Below are 16877 nucleotides of genomic sequence, written 5' to 3'. Positions count from 1 at the left end.
TCGCCTACTCTTTTGGATTCGTACATACTTTTTCGCTCGCCTACTCTTTTTCCCATACTAAATAGTAGGGAAGTATGCGGTTTGGAACGCAGCATATGACTTTACCGCTAAACAAGGAACTGCATCTCATCTCGGCAAGAAACAGTTTCAGGGTTCATTTCAAATAAGTCTTTACCTCTTTAGACTCGTGAAGGGTTAGCAGGTTGCAGGTTCTTGAAGAAAATGCATCATACATTTGTTTTTTTTTCTGTCTGTGGATATTGTACTTAACTGGTAAGGTGTAAAGGTTTGTTTTTTTAGTTACTGTTTTATTAAAGCATCATCATTGTGACTGTGAATCTTTTTCTATACTTGTTCTCCAGGTGTGTTTGGTGCTGAGGCCGGTGAAACAGAGACAGAATCAGTGATGGAGGGAGATTCTGTCACTCTACACACTGAGGTTCCTGAACTACAGAGACATGTGATCAGGGTTCTCAAGTGTTATCAAAAGCTTGGAGTGAGATCACATGTGGTTGGGGGAGGAGCCTAATGGAGCCCCGCCTCCACCTGTCCCCGCCCCCCAATTTTACCCATTGTTCATAATTAACCCGCACAAATTGAAATTATAACAATTGGCAAATCTAATAAATGACAGAGCAATTCATCACATCAAATATACTCTTTAATGTTATATTTCAAAATTACAAATAAGTTATACAAAAATTACAAAAATATAATAAATTGCTCCAAACAGTTTGGAAAAACAAATATTTTTGCATTTTGAATATGTCTAGTCGAAACGGTATAATGATTTATTGTGTGGTGGGACATTGTGAACAAATGACATATTAGAGTATTATTAAGGTGTGTGTGTGTGTGTGTGTACACAAGAGTGTTTGAAAAATACAAATGCAATGGCAATGATTAATGTATGTTTTGACAGGATATTACCCAGAGCACTCTGCTTTAATACGTATGTAGCCTTAATGTAACTAGAAATACTATTAATACAGTACAATATATAATTTAAAATAAAATAAAATAAATAAATTTAAATTTATTTAAAATAAAATGAAGAAATACATACCCAGAAATACATCCTTCCCATACCCACTAACATTTCCCTTAGTTTCAGATAACGTAAGCTAGCCAAACTGAGCCAAAGCTTCTGGCCTGGTTGCAAAGTAGTTGTAGAGTTTTTGATTGCATCAATAGGCCTTTTTCACGGAAGTTAGAACACACATCCGGTTCAGCGTTTGTTGTGTAAAGCGACTTCCGGTCGAAACAGCAATGGCTGAAGCAACATCGAGGTGTCACTGTAGCATCCCTCATTGCACAAATAATAATCAGTGACAACCATATTTGAGTTTTAATGCTTTTCCAAGCGATGACTGTCTGACAAAGAAGTGGATGCATGCTATTTGACACGTAGAGGTCCCGACGTTTAAGATCACTAGAAGTAGCACGTTTGTTAGCCGATGCTAATTACACTGCCGCTACTTATATTTTTGTTTCTTTACAAAAAGACGCCACAAAGTACGGCGTTCTGTGGTACAAACGCCGCAAATTACGGCTTTTGCAAAGCAAAATCGCCGTCATTATCGCTGTTTTTTTTATCCAGTCAACAACGCCGTTTCTGACGCCGCAGGCCATCCATAATGCGCCGTAATTTGCGGCGCTTCTGTCTGACAAAGACGGCGTAAAAAGCGGTGTTTTGTATAATATTATAATCAGCCCCTCCCTTTTCTTCAAAGTTCAGCCCATACAATGAAGCAAATGGAAAGACATATGTAGTAGATTGTCGATCTGAGTGATAGGGTTCTGTTTTTCTAACGTTGTTAGGACTAGTGTTTGGACTTTTATCGTGTCATATTTTTTATTTCTTCATTATAAAGAAGGTGCGTGTATCCCCCTTTTTCCATGTGGGCTGATTTCAAACTTACTACCTTCAATAGGGCATTGGTCTGCGTGCACGGGCAGTGATGTTGTTTTGCTCTTAGTGACAGGGGTTCGAATCCAAGGTCCGACCGTATTATTTTTTCTCCATTTTGTTTCTTTTGTATTTGGTCTGTTGCTGTATAATTTTGGAAGACTACCCGGTAGCTGACAACTGATTGAATAGCAGGCGGTATATGCTACTTTTTACGGAAATGACAGCTGGTAGCCTAAAACAATGTGCTTTAATGCGTGTAGCAACTGTTACAGTATGCCTGCTTTGTGGGTCCGTTTGTATTGCTGATTATGATTTAGGCCTAGATGCTTCACGACATAGTCCATCTCGCTTTTTAAGATCATAAAATGCGCAACTTTTTTAAGCCTTCTTACAGTGGCCATTGTGGGTCCGTTTCTATTGCTGATTATAATGATTTGGAATGGATAGGCCTAGGTGCTTAACGATATAGTCCATCTTAGAGCTTAGATCGGGCCCAAAAAAATCAAGCCCGAGTGCCCGACCCCACCGGAGCCCGTGCACGTTGTGTCCGAGCCCTGCCCGGCCCGACACAAAACTGTAATTATGAGCCCGAGACCGATTTAAACTCGACCATTTTATAACCAGGGGCGGCGCCGGATAATTTTTAACGTGCTGAGGGGGTGCTAGATAAATTGCTATATAATACTATTAATAAATGAGCAAACATTGGCCACTTAATATTTAATATTAAATTATTTTAATGATCACAATTATTAAATTGAACAGGCACAACATTCAGCATTCAATCAAATATTCTTAAAGATTTATTATTAATAATGTTATTTCAACATAATATATCGTTATTTCAACTTAAAGGTGCATTAAGCAACTTTTCATGTTAAAAATACCCGTTTTTCTAACCCATACATGCTTAAACAATTGCCTGATGGGCTGAATGAGCCCTTCTATGATCTCTGAGATTGCCTCTATAAACCTGTACAGTAAAATAAATAAGAGGGATTCGGGACGGAATCGACTGGGCCTGACTTCATGCGCGTTCACGCTCACCTGGCTATGTCTGGCAGGTTTGTGTATTCGCCGCCATTATCCGCATCAGCGAAGACAACTCAAGCGACTTTGGCAAAAGTAGAAGATGGATTCAAAGAGACCGGCTTCTAGTTCATCCCAAACCCCAACGCAAACTCCACGTAACCGCGTGCACAACTCTGGTTGCAGTTTCGCGTGTTGCCAGAAGGGGGCATAGTTCTGCAAAAACTCAGAGACTTGCGCAATGCACCTTTAAAAATGAGGTGATCAGTCAGTTTTTAAATGAGTCAGAAAAAGCAGCAAAGCCTGCAGGCTTGTAGTTTTGACACTGATTATTATATCATTGTGATTTCAAACAGAATTACATAGCAAATTGAGAAAGACTTTCAACTTCATGTCAGATTCCGGAATCCATTGCTTCAATAATGTATTTATATTCTTTTGAGTGATTTATAATCAAGTTAGTAATCAATAATCAGTATTTTTTCTTTCATATTAAATAATTTGAATGACTTCTTAAAGCATTTATTTTTACTTTTGGTGAATAGTGGTGAATGTTGTCTGCACCTCTCATTGAGAGAAAGAACATGTTATCGGGATGTTTTTGGAAACTGTTCTGTTTATAGTTCAAGCTTGACCAATTTCAACCATGAAGAAGCTGTGTGTGTGCCAGTATTATTTGTTACAGATCAGTATTGGTGGACAACTGGCACTATTGGTGAGGTGAACACAAGATGAAAGGACAAGCTGGCGTCTAGATAAAGCAGTTCTGTGACCTCATGGTGTCAGCCGTATCATTAATGAAGAGATGCTTCTGCCTATCAGTCCATTTGTGGAAATTTACTGTTTATCTATTTCTTAGCCAATCAGAATCATTCAACCTGACATGATGACGTAGTTAGTGACGTGTGTAAGAGTATAATTGATGAGGGGGAGGGGGGGAGTCAGTTACCATGGAGGAGGGGGGGGGGGGGATAAGAATACCCGTTTAAACTTGGATATAAACTTATATTCTATAGGCTACTCCATATAAATATGTGAAAAAAATCTGAATGTGTAGATTGTGTGATGTGTAGACACATAATATTAACATTACCTCTCTGTGGCAGCAGAAACTCTTTATGTCACAAGCTTGTCCTGTCTTGTTTTGCACTTGGGTGTTTTGTTGTTTTGAGCCATGTGCTCGTGTCCATTGTCTAGCCCCTCCCATCTTGTTATCTAGTTATTGGTTTATTTGTCCCACCTGTTGTGTTCGTTACCCTCCTTTGTTTGCTCCCCTATTTAGTCTCCTTGTGTCTGTAGTCTTGTGCTGTTACGTTGTCTTATGTTCTTGTGTTTTGTTCTTAGTGTTTAAACCTGTTTAGTATTTGTTCTAGTGTTTTCCCCCACGTGGGAGTTTTGTTTATTCTTTGTACTTTTGTTTGGTTTGTTAATTAAAATCTTACCTTTTTTTCATCTGCATTTGAGTCCTCGTTTATGTTTCTTGATTTAAACGTGACACTTTATCCTCATGTGATGAGCATTTGGTTGAGTACAATTTATAACACTATTTGTCATAATTTCTGGTGTATTGAGTAGGCGACTTACAACTGTCTGGGGTTCTGTTGGGACAGGAGGCTCCAAAAGACAGATATTACCATCAGAATCCGTTAGGACCAACAAAAAACCCAACCCAAAGTAAAATAAATAGAAATATCAAAAATAGCCTATATAAAAAATAACACGTATATAAACCTCTTACATTTTATGAGGCCCTTGGATCTTCAGGAGTGACTGGCTCTGAAGTCCCTCCAGGAATTCCCTCAGCCAAAAATGCTGCTGCACTGCTAGACACTGGATGCTATTTAGTTATTTAACATGTCAAATGTAAAGTCAGGTAGCCTACACCCATGATATGCTCAAGCCTTACCTGATTGAATTATGTTTTATATGTTCTTTTAATACCTGCAGGATTGTACCTACATGAAAATTAAAATTAGGTTGAATAACATACTGTTTTTTCACCTCTGATATTATAACAGTTGGGTAAGTTACTTGTATTACTAAGTACAAATGACATCAGCAGTGTAATTAGATTAATGTCTACTTATTACTAATTACTAAATCCCATATCAACCTCAACCACTTGAACAATACAAGGAGAGACAAGAAATTGCACTTTTAATGCTTTAAAATAAACAATATACAATTGCATGAATTATTCTTGAATTGACCAAAGTGTGTAGAGGGAGAAGGTTAAATATACCTTTTAAAAATGTATGTTAAATATACAGAATTATTCTATAGTCTAATGCAATTACATCAGATTTTACTTTAAATTACAGAAGAATTAAGAGTAATCCATTTAATTAAATTGCAGTATTTAGATTACTTGGTAATTAATTACACCCAACACTGTATAACAGTAATTAAAATGTAAAGGTGAGAAACGTGCAGACCTCTTTGTGTCTGGCGCTGTTGCCATGGTGACTCATAATATCTGCGCTCCATTGATAATGGCTCATTTGAGCTGTTCTGTAACCGAAAACTCAGAGTTTCCCATCTCAGGGTAAGTCAACTCAGAGTTCAAGTTTTAACTCAGAGTTGGTTGAACCTCCTTTCTGAAACAGGCCCCTGGTCAAGACCAAGACCAGTGTGTGTTGAAACCAAGACAAAACCAAGACTTTTGAGGGGTTGAGATCATTGAGATCAAGACAAGACCATGGCAGGGCGAGACAGAGTAAAGAACAGACCAGCTCTCCTTAAATTCTTCTAAAATATCCACATTTACTGCCTGAGAAATGTCTTATATTTAATCAATAGAATAAAAACACCTACAGCTGTGTGCTGAACAATCCCATCAGCAACCAGACCACACATCTGGACATCAACACACTCTGTCACACACATTCAGGTGGTGATATTAGTGATATGAGGAAATCATTTTAATTTAGGGGTGAACTATCCCTTAAATATGTTTAAGCGCTTTAATCCCATTTTATACACAGACTTTTCTAATACGGGTAATACACAACCTGCCTTCAAAATAAGGCCCTAAAACGCCACTGTATGCGTTATAGAAATAAACTATACATACTATTACATAGTGTTGCTATGGTTATTAATAAGTGTTATAGCCACAAATTACAAAAGCAACGAGGCCTTGAATACAAAAGTGTATAAATTTGGGTATTGGGTAAGTATTTTTTTTCCACTTCTACTGCCATCTGGTGCTCAAAAAGATGAAGTGCATCTAGGCCTTTTCATGGCTAGATTGGACTTTTCTTGAACTGTAATTCGGTTTTTAATGACATGCCAAATTTAAACACAAAACCATTATACTCTTCAATTACCAAATTCAGCTAACTGAACAACGTCTAAACTATTGTCCCATTTCATCTTTGTTTGCGATTACGATTAACACAACTATATATTTTATGGTTATAACTAAGTTCAGATTTAATGAAGATTGTAGGCTATTGTGTACATACAGTACATATGGTATGAAGCAACACACATTTCACACAATTTTACCTTTTTATTATTTATTAATATTGTACATTGGTACATTGTTTATAAGTTGCATGCTAAAGATGAAGTGCATCTATAGAGCATTTTCATGGCTGGATTGGACGGCTGTTAGTAAGTAAAATACCGGTAAGCGTTTTTCCACTAGAGGACAGAAATGTATTAAGATCAGTGGCATATCTATATCTAACATGAACATGTATTCCTCAAGCAGATGCTTTTATCAAAATCAATAAAACAACACAAAACAACACAATGTGGTTATAGTGTAACTAAGTACTAGGATTGAACAAAGGCACTTTGAGTAATTTTAAGTGCTTCATCATGAATACAAATAATTTCAGATCACATTTACAATTTGGCATTCACATCTGATTGGAAGATGAACAGAATCACTTCAGATCAGACCCTTATTTAAGCAGAATTACTAAAGCAAAATAAGGCACACATTTACAAATTTCAACGAAAATATTAAAAAGAATGTCAACATAAGTTTTTTTTTTTTTTTTCAATAAAAGGGTCACTTACAGTGAAATTCAGTAACCCTGAATGGTCAAAGATGCACTAATGAATTTCTACACATGAAGAGAAGGTCATGTGATCTCAGCTTTAAAGAGGCTGTGATCAGATGAACATCAACATTAATCTGGTTCTGCTGTTATTAACATAAAACAGCACATTCAGTGGTTATAGAAATACTGCTGTGGTAAAACAACAAAAAAAGCATATTACTTAAACTTGCTGTCTACAATCACACAAAATCAAAGCTGTAAAAGTCAGACTAGTATTATGTTAATAGAGTAACAGGTATGAAGCGTAACATTAAAAAACAATATATGAAACTGTTTGATAAACACGTTTCCCTGTTCATCTAAAACCAAAGAAGCTTTTTACAGACAAGTTTAACAGCTCAACAGACACAGATTCATTTCTCACTTTAAGGCTCATATAAGCAGAAATATGTTTTTGTTGCTGCAACTGGAGCTGAATTGTTGATGATGTCACTGGTGGGCGTGTCTTATCTCATCACATCACAAGTAATCTCATCCCCTCTTCATTCTCCGGCGGCATCTCTACAGTCGCTGAATCCTTCACTCTGTTTCCTGCGGAATCAGCCAGAAAATACACAGACAATTACAGATATTAAAAAGAGAGATGTACTGATCTAGAGATTAAGCTTGAACACACACTACAAGATATTCGGGCCGATTTGTGTCCAATTCTCCCCTTCCGAGTCAATCCTAGGAAAATTACTGATAATCTTGACAGATTATTTGATCAGGTTTTGCTGTGTTGTGAGGTGTATTAAGAGTGACTGAATCTGCTCTGAAGAACGTCCGGGTCACACTGATCTCAAATCATAAATATCCAACATGTTAAATGCAATCAGAAATCTGTTTTGTGGGAGGAGCCCCGAGGAGAAACACGCACACACTCTGCAGATTGTCACAAAACAAAAGCCACAAATAGTTCAATTAGATAACCCTGCGTGATCAATAAATAAAATGAAAATAAAGAAAAATTATTAAAATTACGAAAGGATAGCCAGAATTGTCAACTTTGTCTTTTTAACTGCAGAGACGACAATAAACGCGAAACTGGGGTGCAGTCTTTAGCTATGTTCACAGCATCCAGAAATCTAACTAGAACTGCTGAAATATTTTGAAATCACTTGTAGGCTTCCCTACCTGATAGAAAGAAAAGAAATGTCTCTTTCACTCTATCTGTGTCCGTTTGAGTCTTTTCAAATTGTGCGCGGATAAATATCCTACATTCTAAAACGCGTAACGTGAAAAACGCTTAACGGCTTAATCTCTCAAGAAGACAGTTAGACCAAATTCTGCACACACCTTATTAATGAAGCACAGTATAAAGTCAACAGAAAAGCAGATGAGCCCTGAATATGAACACAACACGTTTAATTACACATTAAGCTTTTTCCTCTCAAAGAAAAAACGTTATTATAAAGAAAACGCGTTCCGTTCATATTCTGCGCTCATCTGCGTTTCTGTAGGCTCATATGCTTATGTGGTCTTTACCACACTACACGTTTTCACTAATATTCAACTGTAATTTTAACTACTAAACAGATGTTAAATTCAAGAGGATGCTATTTTATGCTTATATGATTATAATTTATAAAGGCTTGAATTACTCACCATTGACAATAACAACGAATTTCCTTTCTATTCCACGTGAGAGTAACTTCAGACAATAAACTCCGTTGTCACTGGTTCTGGTGTTTTTGATGGTCAGATCTCCAGGCTGAGGCCCTAATACCAGTCTGTCTTTGAATATCTCATCACAGTATGGAGTCTTCTTAATGTCTCCGTCCTTTCCAGTTGCAAGAATTTTATCATTAAAGAACCATTTTACCTCATCTTTTACTCTATAGGTATCAGAGGATAGAGTGACATCTTCTCCCTCCAGCACTCTGACGCTTTCAGAAGTGCACACATCTGGAGAACAAACAGAAATAGTTATGTAGACAGAGGTAAAACTGTTATTTCACTGTCAGTAACTGATTATACCAGGGAACAACTGAAATTTCGGCCGCCCAAAATGGCACTTTTGTTTTTCTTTTTGTATAAATAAGGATGAAAATATGATGCACACAAAAAAAGAAAAATAAATTGAATTGAATTGAAAAGTCTACTAATAATAGAATTATACCAACAAAATAATTATAAATAAGACATGAATTATTTTACAAAAAGTCATTTTAGGTTTCGGTTTTCCACCTAGTGTTCCCAGAGTTCTAATTTCAGTGCATCCCTAGATTAAACTGAGGTATCGTGTCACTTGATCCAGTCTAAATGTAATGTTTACTGTAATTATTCAGATCTTTACTGGTCTAAAGCAATATCTAGTGTTTACTCTGAAATGAGTGTGCCGGTCAGGAGAACATTTTACTTCAACAGATTGTAGCAACTATATGCAGAAATACCCTAACTAACATAATACAGTTGGTTTCTAATAATATCATAGACTATTATGCTGAATATGTAAAATGTAGACACATTTTAGATCGGGGGTCCCAGCTCCATGTCTTTGTTGCCTAAAGGTGCATTCAAACTACCAGCAACAGGATCACATTAATTTCAATAGAGAGTGGGTGATTTCTGGCGACACAAGTGACCGTGACCGTTGGTGACCGGGTGGGGCACAGTATTGCCAACTATTTTCAAAGGAAAGTACCTAACACCTCCCCTAAATGTCGCTAGATGACGTCATACGTCAATTAGCATATATTCATGACGTCACTGCGGTGTACTTGCATTCTGCCTGCCTAATGTTTTTCTCTCATTAAAATCATGCTCACATACTGTATTTTAATATAATATAATATAATATAATATAATATAATATAATATAATATAATATAATATAATATAATATAATATAGCTGAATGTCCAATAAATCTGTTCTCATTTATTATATGTTTTTTGTCAGACAATAGAACGAGTAGCTATTGAATGACTATTTTTTATGTGTAAAATTATCTGAATTGAGATAGGCTAGTGAGTATTAGCCCACAGGTGGTAAGCACAAGAAAAGAAAGGAAAATAAAATGGTCAATCTAAATTCTTTAAATATAAAACAAAAGATAAGTGATAAGTCCGTGAAAACAACACTGCTCATCCACGTCTGTTTGCTGCCGTGCTGCTGCTCCTCTCTCAGCCATTCACTGAACAGGTAAGACGCAGATGTGTGTGTGACGGCAGAAAGCAAACCTCGCGCTATCACAGGACTGTGCTGGCAACATTTGGAGGTTACTGAGGTTTGTCCGAAAAGTAGTTAGATTTGTCGCTAGTCGCTTTTTTGAAAAAAATAAAATAATAAAGTCTATATTTCTATCACATTAAGCATTTCCCTTTAAAGAAAAAACGTTATTATAAATAAAACGCGTTGCGTTCATATTCTGCGCTCATCTGCGTTTCTGTAGGCTACATATGCTTAGTGTGGTCCTTAATGAATTTGGACTTGTAACATCACTGTCTTAATATACATTAAGTATAAACTTTTTCCAAAATCTGTTTAAACTGTCTTTATATACCAATACATTATTAAAATGTAAGTACTCTGAAAAAGAGAGTATAAAAATCGAGTGTCTGTAGTCCTCTCAGGGTGCAATAAACACAGCTACTTATTTCCATTCGGAACGAATGAAATGATTGGCTGGGCGACTGTCACTCTCCCTCGCTACCATGGCTACCACCCCTGCTGCGACAGGAGCTGCCCACATGCACGCACCCCTTTGACTCAAGGAGGGGCACAGAAGCAAGGAAGAATCACAATTATGGCAGAGAAAGAGCAGTCAAAATTCCCAGTACCTGCATACAGTCAGTGAAGGCAAAAAAAAATGAAGACAGTAGCCTATTCGAAAAGGCTATGACCAAAAAGTCTTTGGATAAAGCAAGAAGTCAGACGAGAGTCAATATCGGCATCCTCATCAGAGCCAACAGTGCTTTCATCGTGGAAGCTCTTACATGCAAAACACCGTATATGTTATGAATCTTACACGAAATTCACCTTCATCACAGCGTAACTGATGGTAATGGGAAAACGTGTACTAGCTCGTTACCAAATCAAACTCAATATATTTTAAACTTTACCAGTATCGATATGCTAGCTTGATAGTGAGTACTAACAGCCATGTTAGTTGTTTATATACATAATGATAAAGTTAGGTATTTTATTACATGTGATTCTGACATGATGTCACTACATGCACTGCGCTCCTCTCCGCTCGGCGCTGGCAAACGCGTCCTCCTCCAGGCTGAGCGGTCAGCGTCGCGCGTTCATGTGTTTTGGGGGCGTGGCTTTGAAAGGAGCCCAGAAGGTTGGGGGTGAGAGTGAATGGAATAAGTAGCTGTGTTTATTGCAGCCCTGAGAGGACTACAGACACTCGATTTTTATACTCTCCTTTTCAGAGTACTTACATTTTAATTATGTATTGGTATATAAAGCAAAACAAGGTTTTTTTAAACCTGCTTTTAACCCCTTACCTGACAGGGATCACTGGTGATCCCAGATTATTTTAGTTCAAAATATGTTTGAGCTTATATATCTCAATATTAATAACAGTCTGGTTAATTTTGAGTCTTGAACTATAAACTCTCAAGGGTTGGCTTTCTAAATGTATGTGTGTTATGTTTCTATTCAGAATTACTTATGAGCAGTAACCTTTTTATTTTGGGCATTTCATGTATGCAGCACTTGCCAAAATTGGGGGTGATGAGCAAGGGGTTAATATACATTAAGCCATGTTAAAGTGCCCTTTAAGCGTTTTAAAAGCGTTTTTCACGTTAAGCGTTTTAGAATGTCCTGAGGAAAACCAACTTGTTAATGTTGGCCGGCAGAAGTGCGATCATGGTTTTCCTGATGCTAAATCCAGCCTTGGAGAATATCCTTATTAAAAACTTATTTTTTTCACATTTTTATTTACAGCATTAACATAATAGGCTGTATATTCACTTATTGGCAGAAACCCAGTTGTTAGATGTGAAATTAGACACTGAGCACCCTCAAGCAAAATGACATGATCCTCTTTCATAACACCTCTGCGAAGATTCGACTGTGAGATTGGTAGTCCTCCTATCCATGCATCGAACCTAGACTATTCGTGGTCACCCCTAATCTTGTCTTGTCTGGATATTTGGTGTAAACTCGTGAACGTCCCCCAAGAACACTTGAACGCCACATCACACACATCAGATCATGATCTTAAGTTAAAGATCTTCAGCACACAACAGAATCTCACCTGCTTCCAGCTGTTTCGGTGGAGGAAGATGATGAAGAAGAGGAGGAGGAAGTGATGATATGTCACATGATCCTGTTTAAACAACAATCACAGAATTATTAAACAATGACCCTTTTTACATTCATTAGATATTGTGATAAAAAAAAAACAAGGTCATATATAATCACATCTCAGGTCAGCTGTCAATCGAGCTTTTGCTCGTTCAATTCAAAACACGCGTGGACCAATGATCACTGACATCAAGCCTGGCAAGATGCTTTTTGTAGTGCCATGTTCTTTCTTTTCATATTTTACTCAGGAAACTGAATTTATGATCTGAATAAAAGCTGAAGGAAGTACTTGTAAATTACCACCCCCCCTACACTAGAGGAACAAAACAGCTAAATCTATGATTTCTTATCGTCATGTTTGTGATTTCTCACATTTTGAAAGTCTTTTAGTGTGACTCCAGCCTCACATCAACATTCTACCATCAAATGTCCATTAGAAATACAATGCACAAAATCATTTAACCAATACATTGTTAGTAGCATATTTTGTAAATGTTCTATATAAGGTCTGCTGTCAAGCGAGCTGTTGCTTGTTCAATTCAAAACATGCATGAACCAATGATTACTGACATCAAGCCTGGCAAGATTCGTCTTGTAGTGCCATGTTCTTTCTTTTCATATTTAGTGAACGTTCTATATAAATATAAGTTTAAATCTCTGATATATGAACAGAGTGTAAAATTGTGCCACATCACACACATCAGATCATGATCTTAAGTTAAAGAGCTTCAATAGAATCTCACCTGTTCCCAGCATTTTCAGTCCAAGATGAAAAAGTGATGGTATGAAACGTGATTCTGTTTTAACAACAATCACATACTTATTAGACAATGACACTTTTTACATTCATTAGATATTGTGATAAAAAAAAAAAAAAAATCATATATAATCACATCTCAGGTCAGCTGTCAAGCGAACTTTTGCTCGTTCAATTCAAAACATGCTGAACCAATGATCACTGACATCAAGCCTGGCAAGATGCATCTTGTAGTGCCATGTTCTTTCTTTTCATATTTTCCTCAGGAAACTGAATTTATGATCTAAATAAAAGCTGAAGGAAGTACTTGTAAATTTAATTATCATTAAAACCGTGTTTGATATTGTGATTATGAAAAACTGGCGGTAAATCCTGTCCAGTCAGCATCAGTCTGACGCAGGCACTGCATGCAATGTTGTTTTTTGTATGAGAAAACATGGCAGAAGACAGTGACAGCACTCGGGAGATTTTTCAGCCTTAGGAGGATCAAATCTGAGGTGTGATCATATTTTAGCTTTTACAAAAGTATCGGGGGAAACTTATTAGAGGACGGTCACCCTGTCTAAAGAAAATGCAAAGTCGCTGCAAAAGGGGAAACCGTTCAAATCATCTCTGTGATCACAACTCTCTTGCAGATCAAATCCAAGGAAATTAACTTTTACCTCAATACCAAAAATAAGTTGAGGAAATAATTGGACCCAAAATATTGTTTTGAATAGAAATATTTCATTGTATCACTTGTAATTAACATGAAGAAAAGTTTGAAGCAAGTGGCTTTGAGCCAAGACAAACGAACATGTCCATACAAGATTATTAAGGGTGACATTTAAGGGATAATGTTTATTCATTGTATACTTACACACAGATTTATTTTATTTATTTTTACCAGTGAAATAATTACGGGAGTTAATAACATGAGATGTTTTAAAATCGTACCCATTTATAAATCCATTTTATAATTTACAGTTTAATCCTCTCCTTTGACTTTGTATTGCGTGAAGCTGAGTAAAAGCCAGCCTTTAAGGAGACAAAAGTGGATACAGGCAATAAGACATGAAGCCTCAGCAGGAAGAATGAGTAAATTTTATCAAAGAGTTCATATTAAATAGTGAATATCAAAGTGGACGAATACTAGTTGGCCCAAGCTACAGTTTGCTAACACACATAGCTAATATTAGCTTTCTAACAGCCAACTTGCCCCATCATTTTAGTAATCAACTGCACCCCTGTTTCCCTCTAACTTTCATAAAGCTGAGGATATGTGTGCCTTGATTATTATTACATATGTTAAGGGATGAAATAATCATAGCTATGTGTTTTGATCTTTGTTAGGTAACATTAGGTTAAATTATGCTGTTACCTGGTGATTCGATCAAATAGTTGTAGATTATTCAGTTGGATCATTTCTCCAACAAAAGGAAGGTAAGGAAAAGGGGCACTGATAAAATATAGTTTCTCAATATATCTCCTCCTCTCTGGTTCACATAGGGTGGTGAAATAATCCTTTGACATGCTTAAAAATAATATCCTGTCGCCGATTACGTTCCCCTCCAGTGGGCGTAAGTTAGTTCTCAGAGTAATATGACACGTTGCGCTCTGACTCAAGTGCCTGTATCCACTTATGTCTCCTTAAACACTCGTTTTTTGGGGTCGAAACCTTATAAAAACTTAGTTGTTTTTATTAGCTTGTTTGCTGTACACCCTGTCTCATTGCAGCTTTTAGACAATGTTCTGTCTTTTGTTAGAAGCAAGAAATGACAAGGAGGCGTAATACAAAGTCAATGGAGAGTGTTGTTTCCCCCCAGTGGACGTGGTTTTCAGATTATGAACATAAGATTTCTGTCTCTGTGACGAGTCACGCAGGCACTGGGCTACTCCCCACCCGACCAGTCTAAAATAGTGGGAATATAAACGCTGTGTGTATGTAGAGTACTTGTAAAAATAAACTGCCGGTGACATGCAAATTAAACATGTAACACTAATAACTGTAATACTTAAGAACAAATTCTGACATAAATACAATATTTCTCTCTGCAGATGCATTATTTATTTAGTATATTTTTTCATGCTTTGGCTTTGTTTGGAACTATTTTTATCGATAGAGCAAAACACAAAGTGGACCATCACTTTTCACAAATACATCATGTATATTTTAAAAATAAATTGAAAGAACTACTTACTATAGACAGTAACAACAAATCTCTTGTTTGTGGTTCCTCTGCTGCTGCTGATCTGTAGTTTATAAACTCCAATGTGTTCAGCTGTGGTGTCTGTGATGGTCAGAGATCCAGTCTCCTCATCCAGCCTCAGTCTGCCTCTGAATCTCTCATCATCATCATCATCATGTGTCTCTCCGGTCCCTCCTCTGATTTCAGCTATGAGAATGTCTTGATCTCCAAACCTCCACTGTATCAGATCATCTTCCTGTATTTCAGTTTCAGGGTTTAGAGTGACTGATTCTCCCTCTTCCACTGGTATTTTCCTCACTGCATTAGTGACAGCAGCACATAGAAACAGAGAAACAAAGAAATGTTGCCATTAGTGTGTGCATGTGAACATCAGAGTTTGAAATTACTACAGAAATATCATTCAGATAATGTTCATCAGTTTGAAATGGAGAAAGACTCAAACTTCACATTACTGTCTCTCAGTATCACTGTAATGTGTGTAGCAGGACCCTGAACCGACAGGTGACGTATCCTGACTTCTTTACACACGAGTTTATTATTTAAATGGTCACTTTGTGCAGGTAAGATGAACTGATTTGCTAATATATGATGCTTTCAGCTCTTTCAGTTTTGTCTCATCCAATAACTAATCAAACATATTTGTAGGCCATATTTCTTCTGTGATCGCTGATGTCACTACACTGAAACCACATGTCTGCTCAATGTTAAAACAGTTCATCAAATTACTACACTACACATTTTCACTAATACAGTATGCAACTGTAATTAACTACTAAACAGATGTTAATTTCAAGAGGATGCTATTTTATGCTTATATGATTATAATTTGCTTATAAAGGCTTGAATTACTCACCATTGACAGTGACACGGAATTTCCTTTCTATTCCACGTGTGGGGAACTTTACACGATAAACTCCGTCGTCACTGGTTATGGTGTTTTTGATGGTCAGATCTCCAGTCTGATGATCTAATTCCAGTCTGTCTTTGAATCTCTCATCACAGTATGAAGTCTTCTTAATGTCTCCGTTCTTTCCAATTGCGAGAATTTCGTCATTAAAGAACCATTTTACCTCATCATTTACTATATAAGTATCAGAGGGTAGAGTAACATATTTTCCCTCCAGCACTGTTTTGTAAGTGTACGCACCTGGAGAACAAACAGAAATAGTTATTAGACAGAGATAAAACTGATATTTTACTGTCAGTAACTGATTATACTTGGGAAGAACTGAAATTTCGGCCACCAAAAATGGCATTTTCGTTTTGTTGAAATAAGGAGGAAAATATGACAGCACACAAAAAAGGCTAAATAAATGTAATTGAATTAAAAAGTCTAATAATACTAGAATTATACAAACAAATTAATTTAAAATAAGAAATTAACTTTACAAAATTAAATTAATTTTACAAAAAGTCATTTTAGGTTTCGGTTTTCCACCTAGTGCTTCCAGAATCTTCATTTCAGTCATCCCTAGATTAAACTGAGGTATCGTGTCACTTGATCCAGTCTAAATGTAATGTTTACTGCATTTATTCAGATCTTTACTGGTCTAAAACAATATCTAGTGTTTATTATGAAATGAGTGTGCGGGTCAGGAGAACATTTAACTTCAACAGATTGTAGCAACTATATGCAGAAATACCCTAACTAACATAATACAGTTGGTTTCT

General features: G+C 36.6%; 2 protein-coding genes across 2 annotated transcripts in view; one reads left to right on the top strand and one right to left on the bottom strand.

The window, feature by feature from the left end:
• Positions 1-16877, bottom strand: part of LOC307169806 (muscle M-line assembly protein unc-89) — a 536691-nt gene that overhangs the window by 173518 nt on the left and 346296 nt on the right. The window contains exons 14-18 of the mRNA XM_079890622.1: positions 16060-16353; positions 15198-15503; positions 13004-13057; positions 12211-12282; positions 8601-8904 (exon numbers count right to left, since the gene is read on the bottom strand). Of these exons, the coding sequence (XP_079746748.1) occupies positions 8601-8904; positions 12211-12282; positions 13004-13057; positions 15198-15503; positions 16060-16353 (1030 nt within the window). The remainder of the gene's footprint in view (positions 1-8600; positions 8905-12210; positions 12283-13003; positions 13058-15197; positions 15504-16059; positions 16354-16877) is intronic.
• Positions 1-16877, top strand: part of LOC307169833 (transposable element Tcb1 transposase) — a 148506-nt gene that overhangs the window by 60336 nt on the left and 71293 nt on the right. The gene's annotated exons all lie outside the window — the stretch shown is intronic.

This window comes from Squalius cephalus, assembly GCF_949319135.1.
Source record: "Squalius cephalus genome assembly, chromosome: 13".
In the NCBI taxonomy this organism is placed as follows: domain Eukaryota; kingdom Metazoa; phylum Chordata; class Actinopteri; order Cypriniformes; family Leuciscidae; genus Squalius; species Squalius cephalus.
This window is presented reverse-complemented; position numbering and strand designations above follow the sequence as displayed.